Source organism: Perognathus longimembris, chromosome 2 (genome assembly GCF_023159225.1).
Source record: "Perognathus longimembris pacificus isolate PPM17 chromosome 2, ASM2315922v1, whole genome shotgun sequence".
Taxonomy (NCBI): Eukaryota; Metazoa; Chordata; class Mammalia; order Rodentia; family Heteromyidae; genus Perognathus; species Perognathus longimembris.
This window is the reverse complement of record NC_063162.1, coordinates 41,763,302-41,778,423: the sequence shown is the minus strand read 5'-3', so window position 1 is coordinate 41,778,423 and position 15,122 is coordinate 41,763,302. Positions and strand designations below refer to the sequence as shown.

The following is a 15,122-nucleotide window of genomic DNA, read 5'->3' as shown; positions in this document are numbered from 1 at the left end:
CAGACTAATTCAATCAATGTTTAAAGCTCTCTTTAGACACTCTACTGAAGTCTTTGTGCATTGCTTTCCTCTTGAATCTGTTTCTTATTTCAATGGTCTTATCTGGCCCTGTATGTGAGTAGCATGAGTGATGATATTATTTCCCCAAGCTCAGGTCCATTTGTAAGGTTTTCTGGAACTGGAAATCTCTAATTTCCTATTGCAATTTTTGGTGGGTTGAATGCAGCAGCACTGGCTGGCTCCTGATCTAGAAGTTTCAGTGGAAAACCCCTTTCTAGAAGTTTCAATGGAAACCCCCTCCCAGGCAGTCTAATCGTTGCCCCCCCCCCCCCCCCCCCCGCCCATGATGCTGACAAAAGCTCCGGACTCTAAGTTTGTTTTTTGTTGTTGTTGGTTTTTTTTTTTTTTTTTTTTTTTTTTTTTTGCCAGTCCTGAGGCTTGAACTCGGGGCCTAAGTACTGTCCCTGCTTTCTTTGGCTGAAGTTCCAAGCTTCTTTACCATCCTGACCCAGCTGTTGTGATTTTCACAGGACTGAAACATACAGAAATATTCAGACAGAAGACAAGCTGCTTCAAGGCCCTCCACTTTGGGGCCAGGCCTAGTGCCCCAAACCTGCAAATCTAACTACGAGAGAGGCACAATGCCTCAAAAGTCATGTGGCATAAACATCAACCTTGGGATCAGGCTCCAACAACTTCATTGTGGGGAGATGTAAGCATTGAGTCCACAGCAATATCTGTATGTGCTAGCCCCGTGTAAATGAATTATTTGGAGTAACTAAGGAAATATTTATTTTTAACACCTTTATAGGGATAGATTCATATGCCAAACATATCATCCCTTCAGTGGTTTGAAAGATTTCTTAGTGATTTATTTACACTCCAGATCTTTGGGGGTATCACCACAGTCTACTTTTAACATATTGTCATGATCTTGAGTTGGAGTCTCAGCAATTTTTTATTTCCTTTCCCTCATCTCCAAACTGTCCATACCACCTTAGATAACCACTAGCATATTCTCACTGAGCATATTTGAACATTTTTCCAGCCTGTAGCATGTTTCAGTATGCTATTCCTTCATCAGTTCATGGAGCTTACAGCTTTTTTACTTTGAGACTTTAATAAATAACACAATCCTCACAAGAATATTTGGGTGCAAAATTTTGCATGGTTATACACTTCCATTTCTCTTGGAATGGAATTTCTGGTCACCTGGAATCTCTTTAATATTTTGAAGAGCTGTTAAACTGTTCCCCATAGGTGTAATATATTTTCCTAACTGTAGTCATGTAAACTATGATGGATCTATAGACAGAAACCTTCATGTTTTTATGCTGCAACTTGTATATTAATCATAGTTGTAATTGTTTCTTACTAAAGCATACTTCTTAAGTTATACCAACTTATTTTAAACATATATTGCTTTTCTTTTCTTTTTTTCATTTTCTTTTTTCCATATGGTGATATCTAGAAAGTATCTCCTAATTTAACAGTTCACACCTGAGACTTCACAGGTCAAAAAAGAATTTAAGTTATGATTTCCAAAATTATCAGAAGCACTCATGGGTGGGGAAATATTTTTTTCTTTTTTGGCCAGTAGCATCCTTGGAAGACCACACATAATTATCAAGACAGGCAGATGGCTGTGGGCAGCAAATGAGAGGTATTCAAGGAGTATATGTGTCTGTCCTTTACGCACTCAATTATTTCATGGGTCTTAGAAAGCCTGCGGGCTACGTGTTCCCCATCCCTGGTTCTTTTGACTGGATTGTCAGATAAACTAGTGAAGCTAAAGTTAATGCAATTAAGGGCATTAAAAAGAACTTTGCTCTGAAGTTGGTCATTTGTGGATATAAAAAAAATACAAGTCCCTTTTTAGCCTTCTGATTTCCATGTGCATCTTAATAACCATAAGGAGATTAATTCTCTCTATTGCACTGTTAAGTATCATTGTTTCAGTTTCTATTTCATGTGATAGATTTAAATGAAATGTGATCAAATAGAAGCCTTGAAATTAAGCATTTCCAATACTCCAGTCTCCTTCCTAAATAACTAACTGGCTATAAAAACAAGTCTCTGTGTTAACTTGCAAATGATCAAGGACTTTGGAGTTATATCCACATTGGTCCCAGGCTGCTGTTGTATTAATTATTAGATAGATTAACTACACACTGAGGTGGCACTTTTCATTAAACAGCTGCTAAAACATGAGGGCTGAGCAATGCTTGTGTTTCAGCTGTGGATGTGCGCCCTAGGGGCCTGATAAAGCTACTGTTCTCAGGCAGACAAATTTCACTTACATGGAGTTTGCCCAGAGACACCTCTGGTAGGAACTTGTCAATGTCCTGCCTCTACTTCCAAATGACAGATATGTCAAATGTTTAAACTGCTTATCTTACTACATTCCTAGAAAAACCCTTTCATTAAATTTAAATGGGGCAAGTAAAGAAAATACAATAATGATATTTTTAAAAATAACAGACATCCAGGTGCCAGTGGCTCATGCCTGTAATCCTAGCTACTCAGGAGGCTGAGTCGTGAGGGTCGTAGTTCAAAGACAACCCCAGGCAGCAAAGTCTTTGAGACTCTAATCTCCAGTTGACTACCAGAAAACTGGAAGCAGTATAATGGCTCAAGTGGTAGAGCACTAGCCTTGAGCTGAAGTGCTCAGGGACAGTGCCTAGGCCCAGAATTCAAGCCCCACAATCAACAAGAATAAATAAAATAATATAACAAAACCAAGTCAGGATTGCAAATGTGATTAGGAGAAAATAAATGCATGTAGGTCAATGCTAACCATGATACTTTTGATAATGTGTATTACCACAGATAATTTATACATTTATTATAGTCTCTCATGTTGAGCAACTTGTTTCTAACTTTATTCATAATTACTATGTCTCTGGCATATGTACATAAATGTGTGTGTCTGTGTTTGTGTATTCTCTCACAATGTAAAATGCCTGTATGCTCCATTTCAGAGACTGGAAATCTCACTGATCTCATTTACAACAATAATTTCTACTGATAGAAGTTAAGACATTCAACATTCTGGTCCTAAAGACATTTTTAAGTACTATTCCTTTAACATCTAAATGAAGATATATTTAAAGTCCTTCCCAGATAACTTTAAATACTTCTATTATAATTATGAATCCTAAGTTTATACCTTCTAATTCAAGGGATAATTTAAAAAAAAACAAGTTAAATCATGTCTCATAAAATTATAAAATGAGCGTGTATTATAAATTTTATTTGACTTTTTAATCATGCAAGAGGCAGTAACTTCTTACAACATGTTCAAAGAACAGTTTAAAAATACAGGAATATAGGCCTTGGCTCTCGGGCTCCTGGAGTGAGGCCATGGTTCCTGCCGCGGGGATTTGCCCTGCACCGCCAGGCTCCTGCTCCCTCCTACGGCCTTTCCCCCGATGCTGCTACTGCGCGTGGACCCCTAAGCCTTTGGAGCGAACGTAAGAAGATTTTCTTCATGTGCATGACATAGAAGATGAACTTTTCCTCCTCCACCAAGAATGAAGAACCTGATGCTCTGTCAGTAGTTAACCAGTTACGGGATCTAGCAGCAGATCCACTCAATAGAAGAGCCATTGTCCAGGATCAGGGATGTCTGCCTGGCCTTATTTTATTTATGGACCATACCAACCCCTCTGTCGTCCACTCAGCATTGCTTGCTCTTCGATACTTGGCAGAGTGTCGTGCAAACACAGAAAAGATGAAAGGAGAACTGGATATGATGTTAAGCTTGCAAAATGTTATACAGAAGACTACAACTCCAGGAGAAATAAAGTTCCTGGCCTCTGAAATCTATGACATTCCTCAGTCCTCCAACATGGCAGATGGTGAGTTTTAATGAAATGAATTCTCATCGAAAGAAAGCTCAGTTTTTTCTGGGAACTACAAACAAACGTGCCAAAACAGTGGTTTTACATATAGATGGTCTTGATGATACGTCTCGGAGAAATCTATGTGAAGAGGCTTTGTTAAAAATTAAAGGTGTGTTGGGGGCTGGGGATATGGCCTAGTGGCAAGAGTGCTTGCCTCGTATGCATGAGGCCCTGGGTTTGATTCCCCAGCACCACATATATAAAAAATGGCCAGAAGTGGCGCTGTGGCTCAAGTGGCAGAGTGCTAGCCTTGAGCAAAAGGAAGCCAGGGACGGTGCTCAGGCCCTGAGTCCAAGGCCCAGGACTGGCCAAAAAAAAAAAAAATTAAAGGTGTCATCAGCTTTACTTTTCAAATGGCTGTTCAAGGATGTGTGGTGCGAATCCATTCAGATTTGAAAGCGGAGGCTTTGGCATCCGCAATAGCATCAACCAAGGTCATGAAAGCTCAGCAAGTTGTGAAAAGTGAAAGTGGGGAAGAGATGCTGGTCCCATTCCAAGATACTCCTGTGGAAGTAGAAGAAAATACAGAGCTGCCGGACTACCTGCCTGAGGATGAGAGTCCCTCAAAGGAGCAGGACAAAGCAGTATCCCAAGCACAGCTGCAAACGTTTTATCCAGATTATTTTACTGGTGACTTCAACTTCCGTTTGGGGCTCAAGGACTGTCTGAACCAACAAGGGTCCAGTTTTCCATTGTTGTGGTGAACTGTCAAGTGCAATTTGCAATAAGTTATCATGAAAAGTTTTTAGATTACATAATTACGTATGCTGCATTCTACATTTTTTCCGACTGAGTGGTAAAAAGAAAAAGTCAGAAGCTACAGGTGAAATTTGTTTATGAAGGTGTATTGGTTTTGTTTTCCTTTCTTTAATTGCCTCACATTTAAAAAAGAAAAACATGGGTCCACTGTTAAAACCAAACCTGTATGTGCAGCTTTATATTTTATTTTACATGAAGCACGTAATTAGGAAGACTTATTTTTCTCCTCAAGCCTCAGGATCTTTCTGAAGAGAAGTTTTATCAGAACTTGAGCTGTCCATGAATTACTGAAGATTTTTCTGTTTTTCTTCATGAATGGTACATGCTTTGGTTTTCTTCACTGAAAGTTGAAAACATTTCTTGCCCCCTTGTCCCCCCATGCCTGTCCATCTGTGCCTTTTTTATTTTGCCAACCATGTTTATAGAAAAGACATTACTGATGGCATTTTGAAAATGGAAATATGTTTAAACGTAACAGTCACTTAAAAATACAAGTCTACAAAAAAAATACAGGAACATTGTTGGGGATTCATCTTGGCCTTAAGGGGGGGAAGGGCAAGGAGAGCGCTCCCGAGATGCTGCCCTTCCCCCAGCCCTGGGGCAGTGTGGAAGTGAGCCACACCTATCTACTTCTGGGTCTGGAACCAGAAGGGGTAGCTTTGAGACCATCCCCCACCTTGCGCCAGCGAGCACACAGGGCGGTACTATGGGAAGTGACGTTAGCCCATGAGGGAGTTCCTTTGGAGCTGCTCTTGGACGGGCAAGCTCGCCAGCCTATCGCAGCTCATGCTCAATCCTCGTCATCACTACTATATTACTGTGAGCCCCTCCCGAATAAACCGGATTGCTCTCCGAAGCGTCTCCAAAATCCGTCTGTGCCTGGCTTCCTTGGTGGGTAAGGAGGGAGGAAAAAGGGATCTCGTTCGGCCACGTGCACCTTAGGCTAGCCCGTGTCCCTCGCTCCACCTTGGCCACCTGCTGGTCAGGTGCCCAGGGGAGAGGGTGAAAAGGGGAGCACCAATAAGGGAGTAAGCTTAGCATCCCCGCACCAGGGGAGGTAAATCTAGCCCGGCAGAACATGACAATAATTGTACAAATGGAGATAAAAGTGTTATCATCCAAATTAGAGAGAGAGGAGAGTGGAAACTCTCTTGTGGTAGAGAGAAACTGTAGAGGGTACTTGATGTGTATAGTCTGACTTACAGCTTTTCAATTTTTACAGTATTGAGAAAGTAAGTGTAAGTTACAATTTGAGTTGTGAAGCCTAGTGTTTCAAGGTCAGACCAGGAAAAAATGTGAGTGAAACTTCATAAATATATGTATTTTTTACTTTCCAATTAAACTTAATTTTTAATTTTTTATTGAAAAAGTGGTATAAAGGTACATAAGACCAGTATTCAGAACATCCCATTTTGAACAGTGTCACCCTCTCCTTCATTTTCTCCCAGGTTTTATCTTTCTGACCGTTCTTCCCTCCAAATAGTTTCACTCATTTCCAACATTGTGTCTAGTGAGTATCATTGTAGATAGAATTGGTTCCCCTTTTGTCCCACCATTTCTGTGCTTCTCTCTCTCTCTCCAAATCAGATAAACTTACACACAAGACAAAAAGCACAGAAATCAAAAACAGTGTCAAAAGGGGAAAAACAAACAACAACAACAAAAGGATCACAAAAGTAAAATAAAAAAGTCTTGTTTCTATTTTTTGGAGTTCATTTTGATAAACATTTTATATGATCACATGCAAGTAGCTATTGAGCCCTTGTGATTCTCTCTTAAGAATATCTTCATGGGGGCTGGGGATATGGCCTAGTGGCAAGAGTGCCTGCCTCGGATACACGAGGCCCTAGGTTCGATTCCCCAGCACCACATATACAGAAAAACGGCCAGAAACGGCGCTGTGGCTCGGGTGGCAGAGTGCTAGCCTTGAGTGGGAAGAAGCCAGGGACAGTGCTCAGGCCCTGAGTCCAAGGCCCAGGACTGGCCAAAAAAAAAAAAAAAAAAAAAGAATATCTTCATTTGGTCTCAATGTGTGAATGATTTAGAGTCCTGTTTAATTTTTCGTGTCCAAATATAACTTTTTGTCTCTGACTATCCACTGGGTTTACTTGTAGATTTGTAGGCACATTCTAATTATTACAAATGATGGGGACCACACCACCTGTGTTTCTTTGGGTCTGGCTAACATAACCTAAAATCAATTTTTAAATATCACAAAGAAATATCTCTGTGTTGAAAAGTAATTGGAACAGTAAATCCCTAAATTCAAACAGATACATGATGGTTGATAATATCTCATCATTTAGGTTTGATTCCCTGCAAACAAATGAATGCAACTGATTCACCTGTGTACTGCTTGGTGGTGATTTTTGGCACTATTCCTGGCATCACATGTGATCACCTTGATAACTTGGTTTGTACTGATAATCGGCTTGGTGTCCTAGCTCACTGCTTGCAATGCTACATTCTCTTTCATAATATAGCTGTAGGGGGGAAAAGAGAGTTATGATACTATTTTATGCCTGTGAAGTTTTTGTCTTTTCTTTCTTTCATGCAAAGCTGGTTGATAATTGTGACATTTCAACCAAGGACTTATTATCATCTCATTATTACTAACTCTCTAAATAATTAAATAAACAAGTATTAAATTCTCCAGAAGGTCACCATCTCTATTGGTATTGCAAACATTGTAACAAGCTTAGATCATTGTAGCGAGCTCTAAATTAACATATTTAATATGCAAAACAGATACATTAGTTTCATGTTACATTCGTCTACTTATATTGAGTCTGTTTGTGGTGGCTTTGCTGTATCTTTTCCTTTACAGTACAGAGGCATTTCTCTTTGATTTTCTAAATTAATTTTAATTGGAAAGTAAAGGATGCATACATTTGTGGAGTTTTACTAACTCTTTTCTGACCTTGAACCACAATTTTCTTAATCATTTCCCAAAGGAGCCTGGATTAAAAGCATCAGCCACCATTTAGATATAACTAGGATTATCTAGTTACAGTTATAAGGGCTGAATGTCCAGAGAGTTAATGTAAGCCTACCCCACCCCCTCAAAAAAAAAAAAAAAAAAACAAAATCGTGAGACCTTATATCAACAGCTAAAAATCAAACAAGAAAGTTATTCAAGCTTGTTATCTAACCTAGTGTGGGAAGTGCAAAGTGGAAGTTCATAGTTCAGGATGTCTCAGAGTGCTGTCTCAAAACCAGACAGTACCTGTATACCAAGTGGGAAGTCCCAGCCTCCAGCCTCAGTATTGCCGAATTAAATTATAAGAAGTCTATTAGGACATTATGCACAATTCAAGCTCTCAAATTAGAAATAATAAGGCCCAAAGGAACATAAGACTTTCTTATAATTTATTTCAAACAACAAAGGGAATATATCTTAACTCATACTATGCAGTTAACATTGTTCAATTACCAGAGGAATGTTCAATGAGTCATTAAAATATCTTCAATAAATACCTTGAAGTGAAGCACAAAAAAGTGTAAAGAGAAATATGTATATTGGGTATGGTGGTACATGTCTAATATCTCAGGAACCAGTTAGGGCTAATAGGAATATCAGGAGTTCAAAACAGCCTATGTTACATAGTGAGTTGAGTTCTAGTCTACCCTGGGCTATATAGTTATATAGCCTCTCCCAAAGAAAGACAGCAATAAAGCACAAAAGAAAGGAGAGAGAAAGGGAGTGAGGGAGGGAGAAAGGGAGTGAGAAAGAGAGGAAATAAAGAAGGAAAGAAGGAGGAAGGAAAGAAGGAAGAAAGGGAGGGAGGGAGGAAGAAGGGGGGAGAAAGGAGGCGGGAGAGGGGAAGGGAGGAAGAAAGAAAGAAGAGAGGAAGGGAGGGAAACAAAGAAAGAAAGATAAGAAGAAAAATAAATGTATTTCACTGGAATTTGGTCTTTATTCCAAGTATGTAAGGCCTAAAAGCAATGAAGTCAATGACCCTAGATTGAAAGCTTGACACTATCACTTCTTTTCTAGAATTTTATGTTAGATATTCAGTGATGGAAAATGACTAACACATTTTCCAATAAAAGAAATCTGATCTTCTTGGAGATAAAGCTGACGCCATTTTCTCTAAGGATGCAGAGGAAATACGATAAACGTAAGGTAGTTCCAGAAATTGAAAAAACACTCAAAAGTCTATGTTCATGAGAACTATATATTTGGAGCTAGCAATATGACCTTGAATATGTCTACTGTACATTCAGATATGAAACGAAGTCACAGAGTAAAACAGCTAGTTTAACATCTATAGATTGCATGTGTGTGCCTTCACATCTTAAATAATTCAGGGAAAAGATTGTGGACATTGATATAAAATCTAATAAATCCATTCTGTTAATATATTTTAGCAACTTCTATCACTTGAAAAAGAGTTTGTGCAAAAGTTCTCAAACAAATATTACCTTTCTGGAAAACTCTATGAGTTTGTATTATTATCCATATTTAAACAGGGGAATGTTAATGTGTAATATACATTGAGAGTTGTCCTTAGATAACAGAACTAGAAAATTCCTGAACTTAGTTTCAAACCTAAATTTATTATCTGTGTTTGACAAATTCCCTAACATATTTTCTCTCAAATTCTAAAAGCCACCCAGAAAAAATTACAAATCACAGTTTCAAAATCCTTAGGCTTTCACAGATATCTTTGGGAATTTGAATTTTAAAAACAAGCTTCCTTCTGTCACACACCAAATCAGTCAGAATTCATGCTTGGGTGCAATTTAGAATTTCCAACTACATCATCCAGCTCCCTTTTTCAGTTCTTAAATTTTACTGTTATGATTTTATACAATGTAGTTTATTATTTCCCTTATCTAAATGTTACTGGTTTCCTAGGTGACAGCTAAACCCTGTGTAAGTACCACAACACTGTAATTAAAACTTCAATTATCTGTGTTTGCAGCCTCATTTGCCCAGTAAGATAATGTTGGCATTGGAAACACTCAAAAGTCTATGTTCATGAGACCTATATATTTGGAGCTAGCAATATGACCTTGAATATGTCTACTGTACATTCAGATATGAAATGGAGTCACAGAGTAAAACAGCTAGTTTAACATCACTACTGGTCTTACTGTGTTTCATTTCATTTGATCAGACATTGTAATTTTTGAGACGTAATGCATGTTTCTGCTAAGCTGTATTAGAAATTATTTGATATTATTGGAAATCTATAATTGTTGCTTTACTTTATTATCCTATCACATTTATAAAGGCTTTCTAAGAGGTTCTGAATTTTATACACACATACAGAACATAAATATATCTGGTTAATAATAGAACAAGTGTCAGATATAGATAGTTTGGTAAAGGTAAATACCTCACAATATATAACATGCCTATATATAATACAGCACTGATGAGAAAACACTTTATAAAAATCCATTTTATATACCTTTTGTATGGGTGCATATAAAAAAGCCTTTCTTTTCACCATTTATTTCAATTTGTGATTTCTTTTTTTTTTTCCAAATTTTTATTATCAAACTGATGTACAGAGAGGTTACAGTTTCGTACGTTAGGCATTAGATACATTTCTTGTACTGTTTGTTACCTTGTCCCTTCCCCCCCTCCCTCCTCACACTTTCCCTTTCCCCCGCTGAGGTGTTCAGTTCACTTACACCAAACAGTTTTGCAAGTATTGCTTTTGTAGTTGTTTGTCTTTTTTTACCCTAATTTTGGTATTCCCTTTCAATTTCCTACTTCTAATACCAGTATACATGGTTTCCAATATACTCAGATAAGATTACGGAGATAGTGTAGGTACAACCACAAGAAGGTGATACAAGAACATCATTAGTAATAGAAGCTACAGATACACATGGGACATTGAAAATAGTTACAACTGTGATATAACAATTTTCTCCATAACATGGAGTCATTTAGCATCATCTTATGTGTTCATAAGGGTATAGCTATTGGGCCTTGTGATGCTCTGCTACGGTTTGCCTAAACCTGTACTAATTATTCCCAATAAGGGAGACCATAGAGTCCATGTTTCTTTGGGTCTGGCTCACTTCACTTAGTATAATTTTTTCCAAGTCCTTCCATTTCCTTACAAATGGGGCAATGTCATTCTTTCTGATAGAGGCCAATCTGTGATTTCTTAAGATGTTAGTGCATATTCTAATTTTCTAATAAATAATTGTTTTAGGTATTTCAGAAAATAATCTATTTACTATAACATATTTTGGACACTGATCTCCTAAATATTAATTCTTTAAACAGGGTGGATAGCAACCCATAATACATTGAGGAAAAACTTAAATAGAATTTTGCTCATTCTTGAAAAAGTTTATTTAGACATTCAAGATATTTTTTCAATATGAAATTAAATGAAAATAATTTATGTATGTGCAAACTATGCATATATATATACACACACACACACACATACAGCTTCTTAGTTGTATTTAACTTTTTTAAATGCTGAATTAGGTGTCATTGGTTTATATAAAGGAGACTAAGATCTGAGGATTTCAGTTTGAAGCCAGTCTAGTCAGGAAAGTCTCTGAGACTCTTATCTCCAATTAATAAAGCCAGAAGTGGAGCTGTATAAAATAGAAGCATGCTAGCCTTAAGCACAAAAGATCAAGTACAGTGCCTAGGCCCTGAGTTCAAACCCCAGGACCTGTTGAAAAAAAGTCATTAACATAAGCTGGTAAGCTGACATCTGTTTTATTTTTCACAGGCATTTTGGAAATCCACATTAAGTTATGCAAGTCTAGTACAATTTTGTCACTTGTAATTGTAATAATATTATCACCAAGTACCATCACTACTAAAAACTTCTCTAACTTCTGCTCAAAGTATTATATTAAAATAGGTTTAATAATCTTACTCAAATACATCCAGGACCCATGAAGATAGAGCATATGGGAAAACAACACTAGTAAATATTAACTACATTTCTTTACCCTAAGAATCTGTAAAAGAACCAAAGAAATTATAGAAGGTAAGTTACTAACAGGATTTTATTTGCCTTCATTAAAGTCTGTCCTGAAAGATATTTATTTGCCTTGCATTTCCATATCTCAAGAGAGCCATTAAAGCTTTTGGGATAATCATAAACATTATTGACAGGAAATAACTGCTTTTGAAAATATCCATTTAAATTATAATAATAATCTTGTTTGCATTACAACAGAGCTACTTTAGCTCTCTGACTACTGAGTGGAGAGACAAATTGTGTTGCATCCATTGTTGCTCTGGAAATGCTACCGATGTTTGTAGCAAGGAAGAATATTATAAGAGATTTGTGTAGAAAATTTATCAAACTGAAACTCAGTTTTTATTTTTTAAATCCATCATTTATATGTCCATCAACTTTAAGTACAAGCAATAAGAAAAGGTCTGCCTTTACATATCTAAAACATCCTTAATTTCTTCTACTTTCTCAAATTTTTCAATTTTTATTCCAATTTTTTTCCTGAAAGCATCCTGAAATTGTCTTCAACTGTACTGTGATGTGCACTATATTTGAAATCAAATATACATATCTCTATTTAGTATTAGCATTCATATTTAATAAGTATTTTTGTGTTTTGCTTCTATTAAAGGTTATATATCCTACAGTGTATCATTCCAGTAATTGGTATAATGAAAAAAATATTTTTAAACATCAATAGATAAGTGGCTATATATACTCCACTGAGATATAATCATAAATATATGCTAAAGAGAAAAAAATAAAATGCTTAACTTGATATTTAAAATATTGAAATTTATGCACAATTTTTGTGAAGTCACAAAAATTTAACATAGGCTCAAAGCATTACAAGGCATTGAATCATGCAGAATCTAAGATCCCAAGATATAAAAGCACAAACACATCAAAGTCACTGGGACTGATGGTGAGAGGGGTTAATTTCCCTTGAATATTCATTTTCATACAAGTTCATTCAGGCTGTTAGGTGCTTAACCCATCTGTTAGGTATTATTGGAGTTAGTGTGAGTGTGTGTGTGTGTGTGTGTGTGTGTGTGTGTGTGTGTGTGTGTGTGTTATTCTTGTTTTTGCTTTGTTTCTATTTTTTGTTTCTGTTTGGGCAGTCTAAGATACCCAATTGTCAAAATGTGTGCATTGAGCAGGCACTTTCCCTAAGCAATCAATCAGCTATTTTACTTTTGTACCACAATTGTTTTGGAGGCCCAGTAATGACGAACTTTGTCCCTTTGCTTCGTCTCTTGATGCCTACTGTTATAAAATGATTGTGCACAATTTGTTGTAAGAATTTTCTCTCACCAGTCTCATAGTTGACAAAACTGTAGCCTAGATACAGTGAATTATGTAGAGGTATTTGGATGTTGTGGTATTTGCTTGGCTTGTAGGGTATTTCCTTTCTGCACAGCTTGTATTCCTTTCCCAATTTTTTTTGTGGTAGGTCTAATCTCTATGAATGTTACCATCTAGTTCAGGTTTTCTTTTTTTTTTTTTTTTTTTTGGCCAGTCCTGGGCCTTGGACTCAGGGCCTGAGCACTGTCCCTGGCTTCTTCCCGCTCAAGGCTAGCACTCTGCCACTTGAGCCACAGCGCCGCTTCTGGCCGTTTTCTGTATATGTGGTGCTGGGGAATCGAACCTAGGGCCTCGTGTATCCGAGGCAGGCACTCTTGCCACTAGGCTATATCCCCAGCCCCAGGTTTTCATTTTGTAATCCCTTGGGTTGCATCCAGTAAAAGAGGAGATTTGAAAACATTCACTAACTACTCTCTAGTTCAGTTTCCACTCTGTTTTCTTCTTCTTCTTCTTCTTCTTCTTCTTCTTCTTCTTCTTCTTCTTCTTCTTCTTCTTCTTTTTCTTCTTCTCCTTCTTCTCCTCCTCTTCCTCCTCCTCATCCTCCTTCTTCTTCTTTGTTTTATTATAATTATCATCATCACCATCTTTAATAGTTGTACAAAGAAGTTGCCATTTAACAAGTTTATGAATATAATGCATCATGATCAATATCACCCTTCTCAACATTCTCACCATCCTGCATAATCCACTCTTTCCTTATTCTTCTTAAGTTGTTGGATATACACTTTTATGCTGTATTCTCTCCTTCTTCTACTCTTCATTCATCTACCCCTTTCCTCTTGACCCTCCCCCATCTTTATATCAAATTCCTGCTTTCTAGTGTTTGTTTCATTTGAATTTTGAATTTGCCTTTCTATGGAATTTCCTTATTTGAGTTCTCCCTTGAATCAGTCATAGTTTAGTTTATATATTTCTACTATGCTTGCATATCACCCAGTATGTTGACCAATAGGTTTATAGGCTAGTCTTGTGTTCGCATGTAAGAGAAAATATGCATCCTTTGTCTCTGGGCCTGGCTTACTTCATGTAAATCATTATTTCCAGATCTTTTCAATTTTTTTTTACAAATGGCAAAATATCTCGGGGCTGGGGATATGGCCTAGTGGCTAGAGTGCTTGCCTCGTATACATGAGGCCCTAGGTTCGATTCCCCAGCACCACATATACAGAAAATGGCCAGAAGTGGCGCTGTGGCTCAAGTGGCAGAGTGCTAGCCTTGAGCAAGAAGAAGCCAGGGACAGTGCTCAGGCCCTGAGTCCAAGCCCCAGGACTGGCCAAAAAAAAAAAAAAAACTCTAAGAGATGAATAAAATTCCCTGTGTATAGGGATTGAGGAAAACCTAGAGAAAGAAGTTAATGAAATAGGCAAAATGTTCAACAGAATAAAAGCAAAGATGTTCCCCAATATCCAGAATAATAGGCCTATCTAGATACAAGAAGCATTTAGAACTCCAAACCGACCAGACCAGAATAGGACATCCCACCAACACATTGTGATCAAAACAGGATCAATAGAGACCAAGGAAAGAACCCTTAAAGCTTCTAGGGAGAAAAAAATAATCATATATAAAGGAAAACCAGTCAGAATTACCCCAGACTTCTCAGCAGAGACCATGAAAGCAAGGAGAGCATGGAATAAGGTATGCCACACCCTACAGAAAAATAACTATCAACCAAGAATATTGTACCAAGCTAAACTCTCACTCATAGCCGAAGGTCAAATAAAAGTCTTCCACAGTAAGGAAAAACTGAAACAATGTATCTCCACCAAACCAGCATTACAGAAAATCCTCAAGGATGTCCTACACATGGAAAACAATCAAGATCACAATACAGACAGAGAAATGAACCCTAAATAGGAAACTGGAATATTAGGTCAAGACTTGGGAGGACATAGCCTTTAACAAGATAGCTATAATGAAAGGAACAAATGATCATCTCTCAATCCTAACTCTCAACATTAATGGACTTAATTCTCCAATTAACAGACATAGGCTCCTAAGTTGGATCAAAAATCAAGATCCCTCTCTCTGCTGCCTCCAAGAGACACATCTACTCAGCAAAAGCAAACATTTTCTAAAAGTGAAAGGTTGGAATAAATTCAGCCAAGCAAACGGCCCCCATAAGCAGGCTGGAGTTGCA

The 15,122-nt window shown here is 37.4% G+C and overlaps 1 protein-coding gene across 1 annotated transcript; it reads left to right on the top strand.

Annotated features, from left to right (window-relative positions):
* Positions 1–3,464: 3,464 nt before the first annotated feature.
* Positions 3,465–4,609, top strand: LOC125343954 (armadillo repeat-containing protein 1-like). The gene is given in 3 exon segments (XM_048336558.1): positions 3,465–3,864; positions 3,866–4,014; positions 4,236–4,609. Coding segments are annotated over 3 exon segments (879 nt in total). The 5' UTR covers positions 3,465–3,508.
* The last annotated feature ends 10,513 nt before the right edge of the window (positions 4,610–15,122 follow it).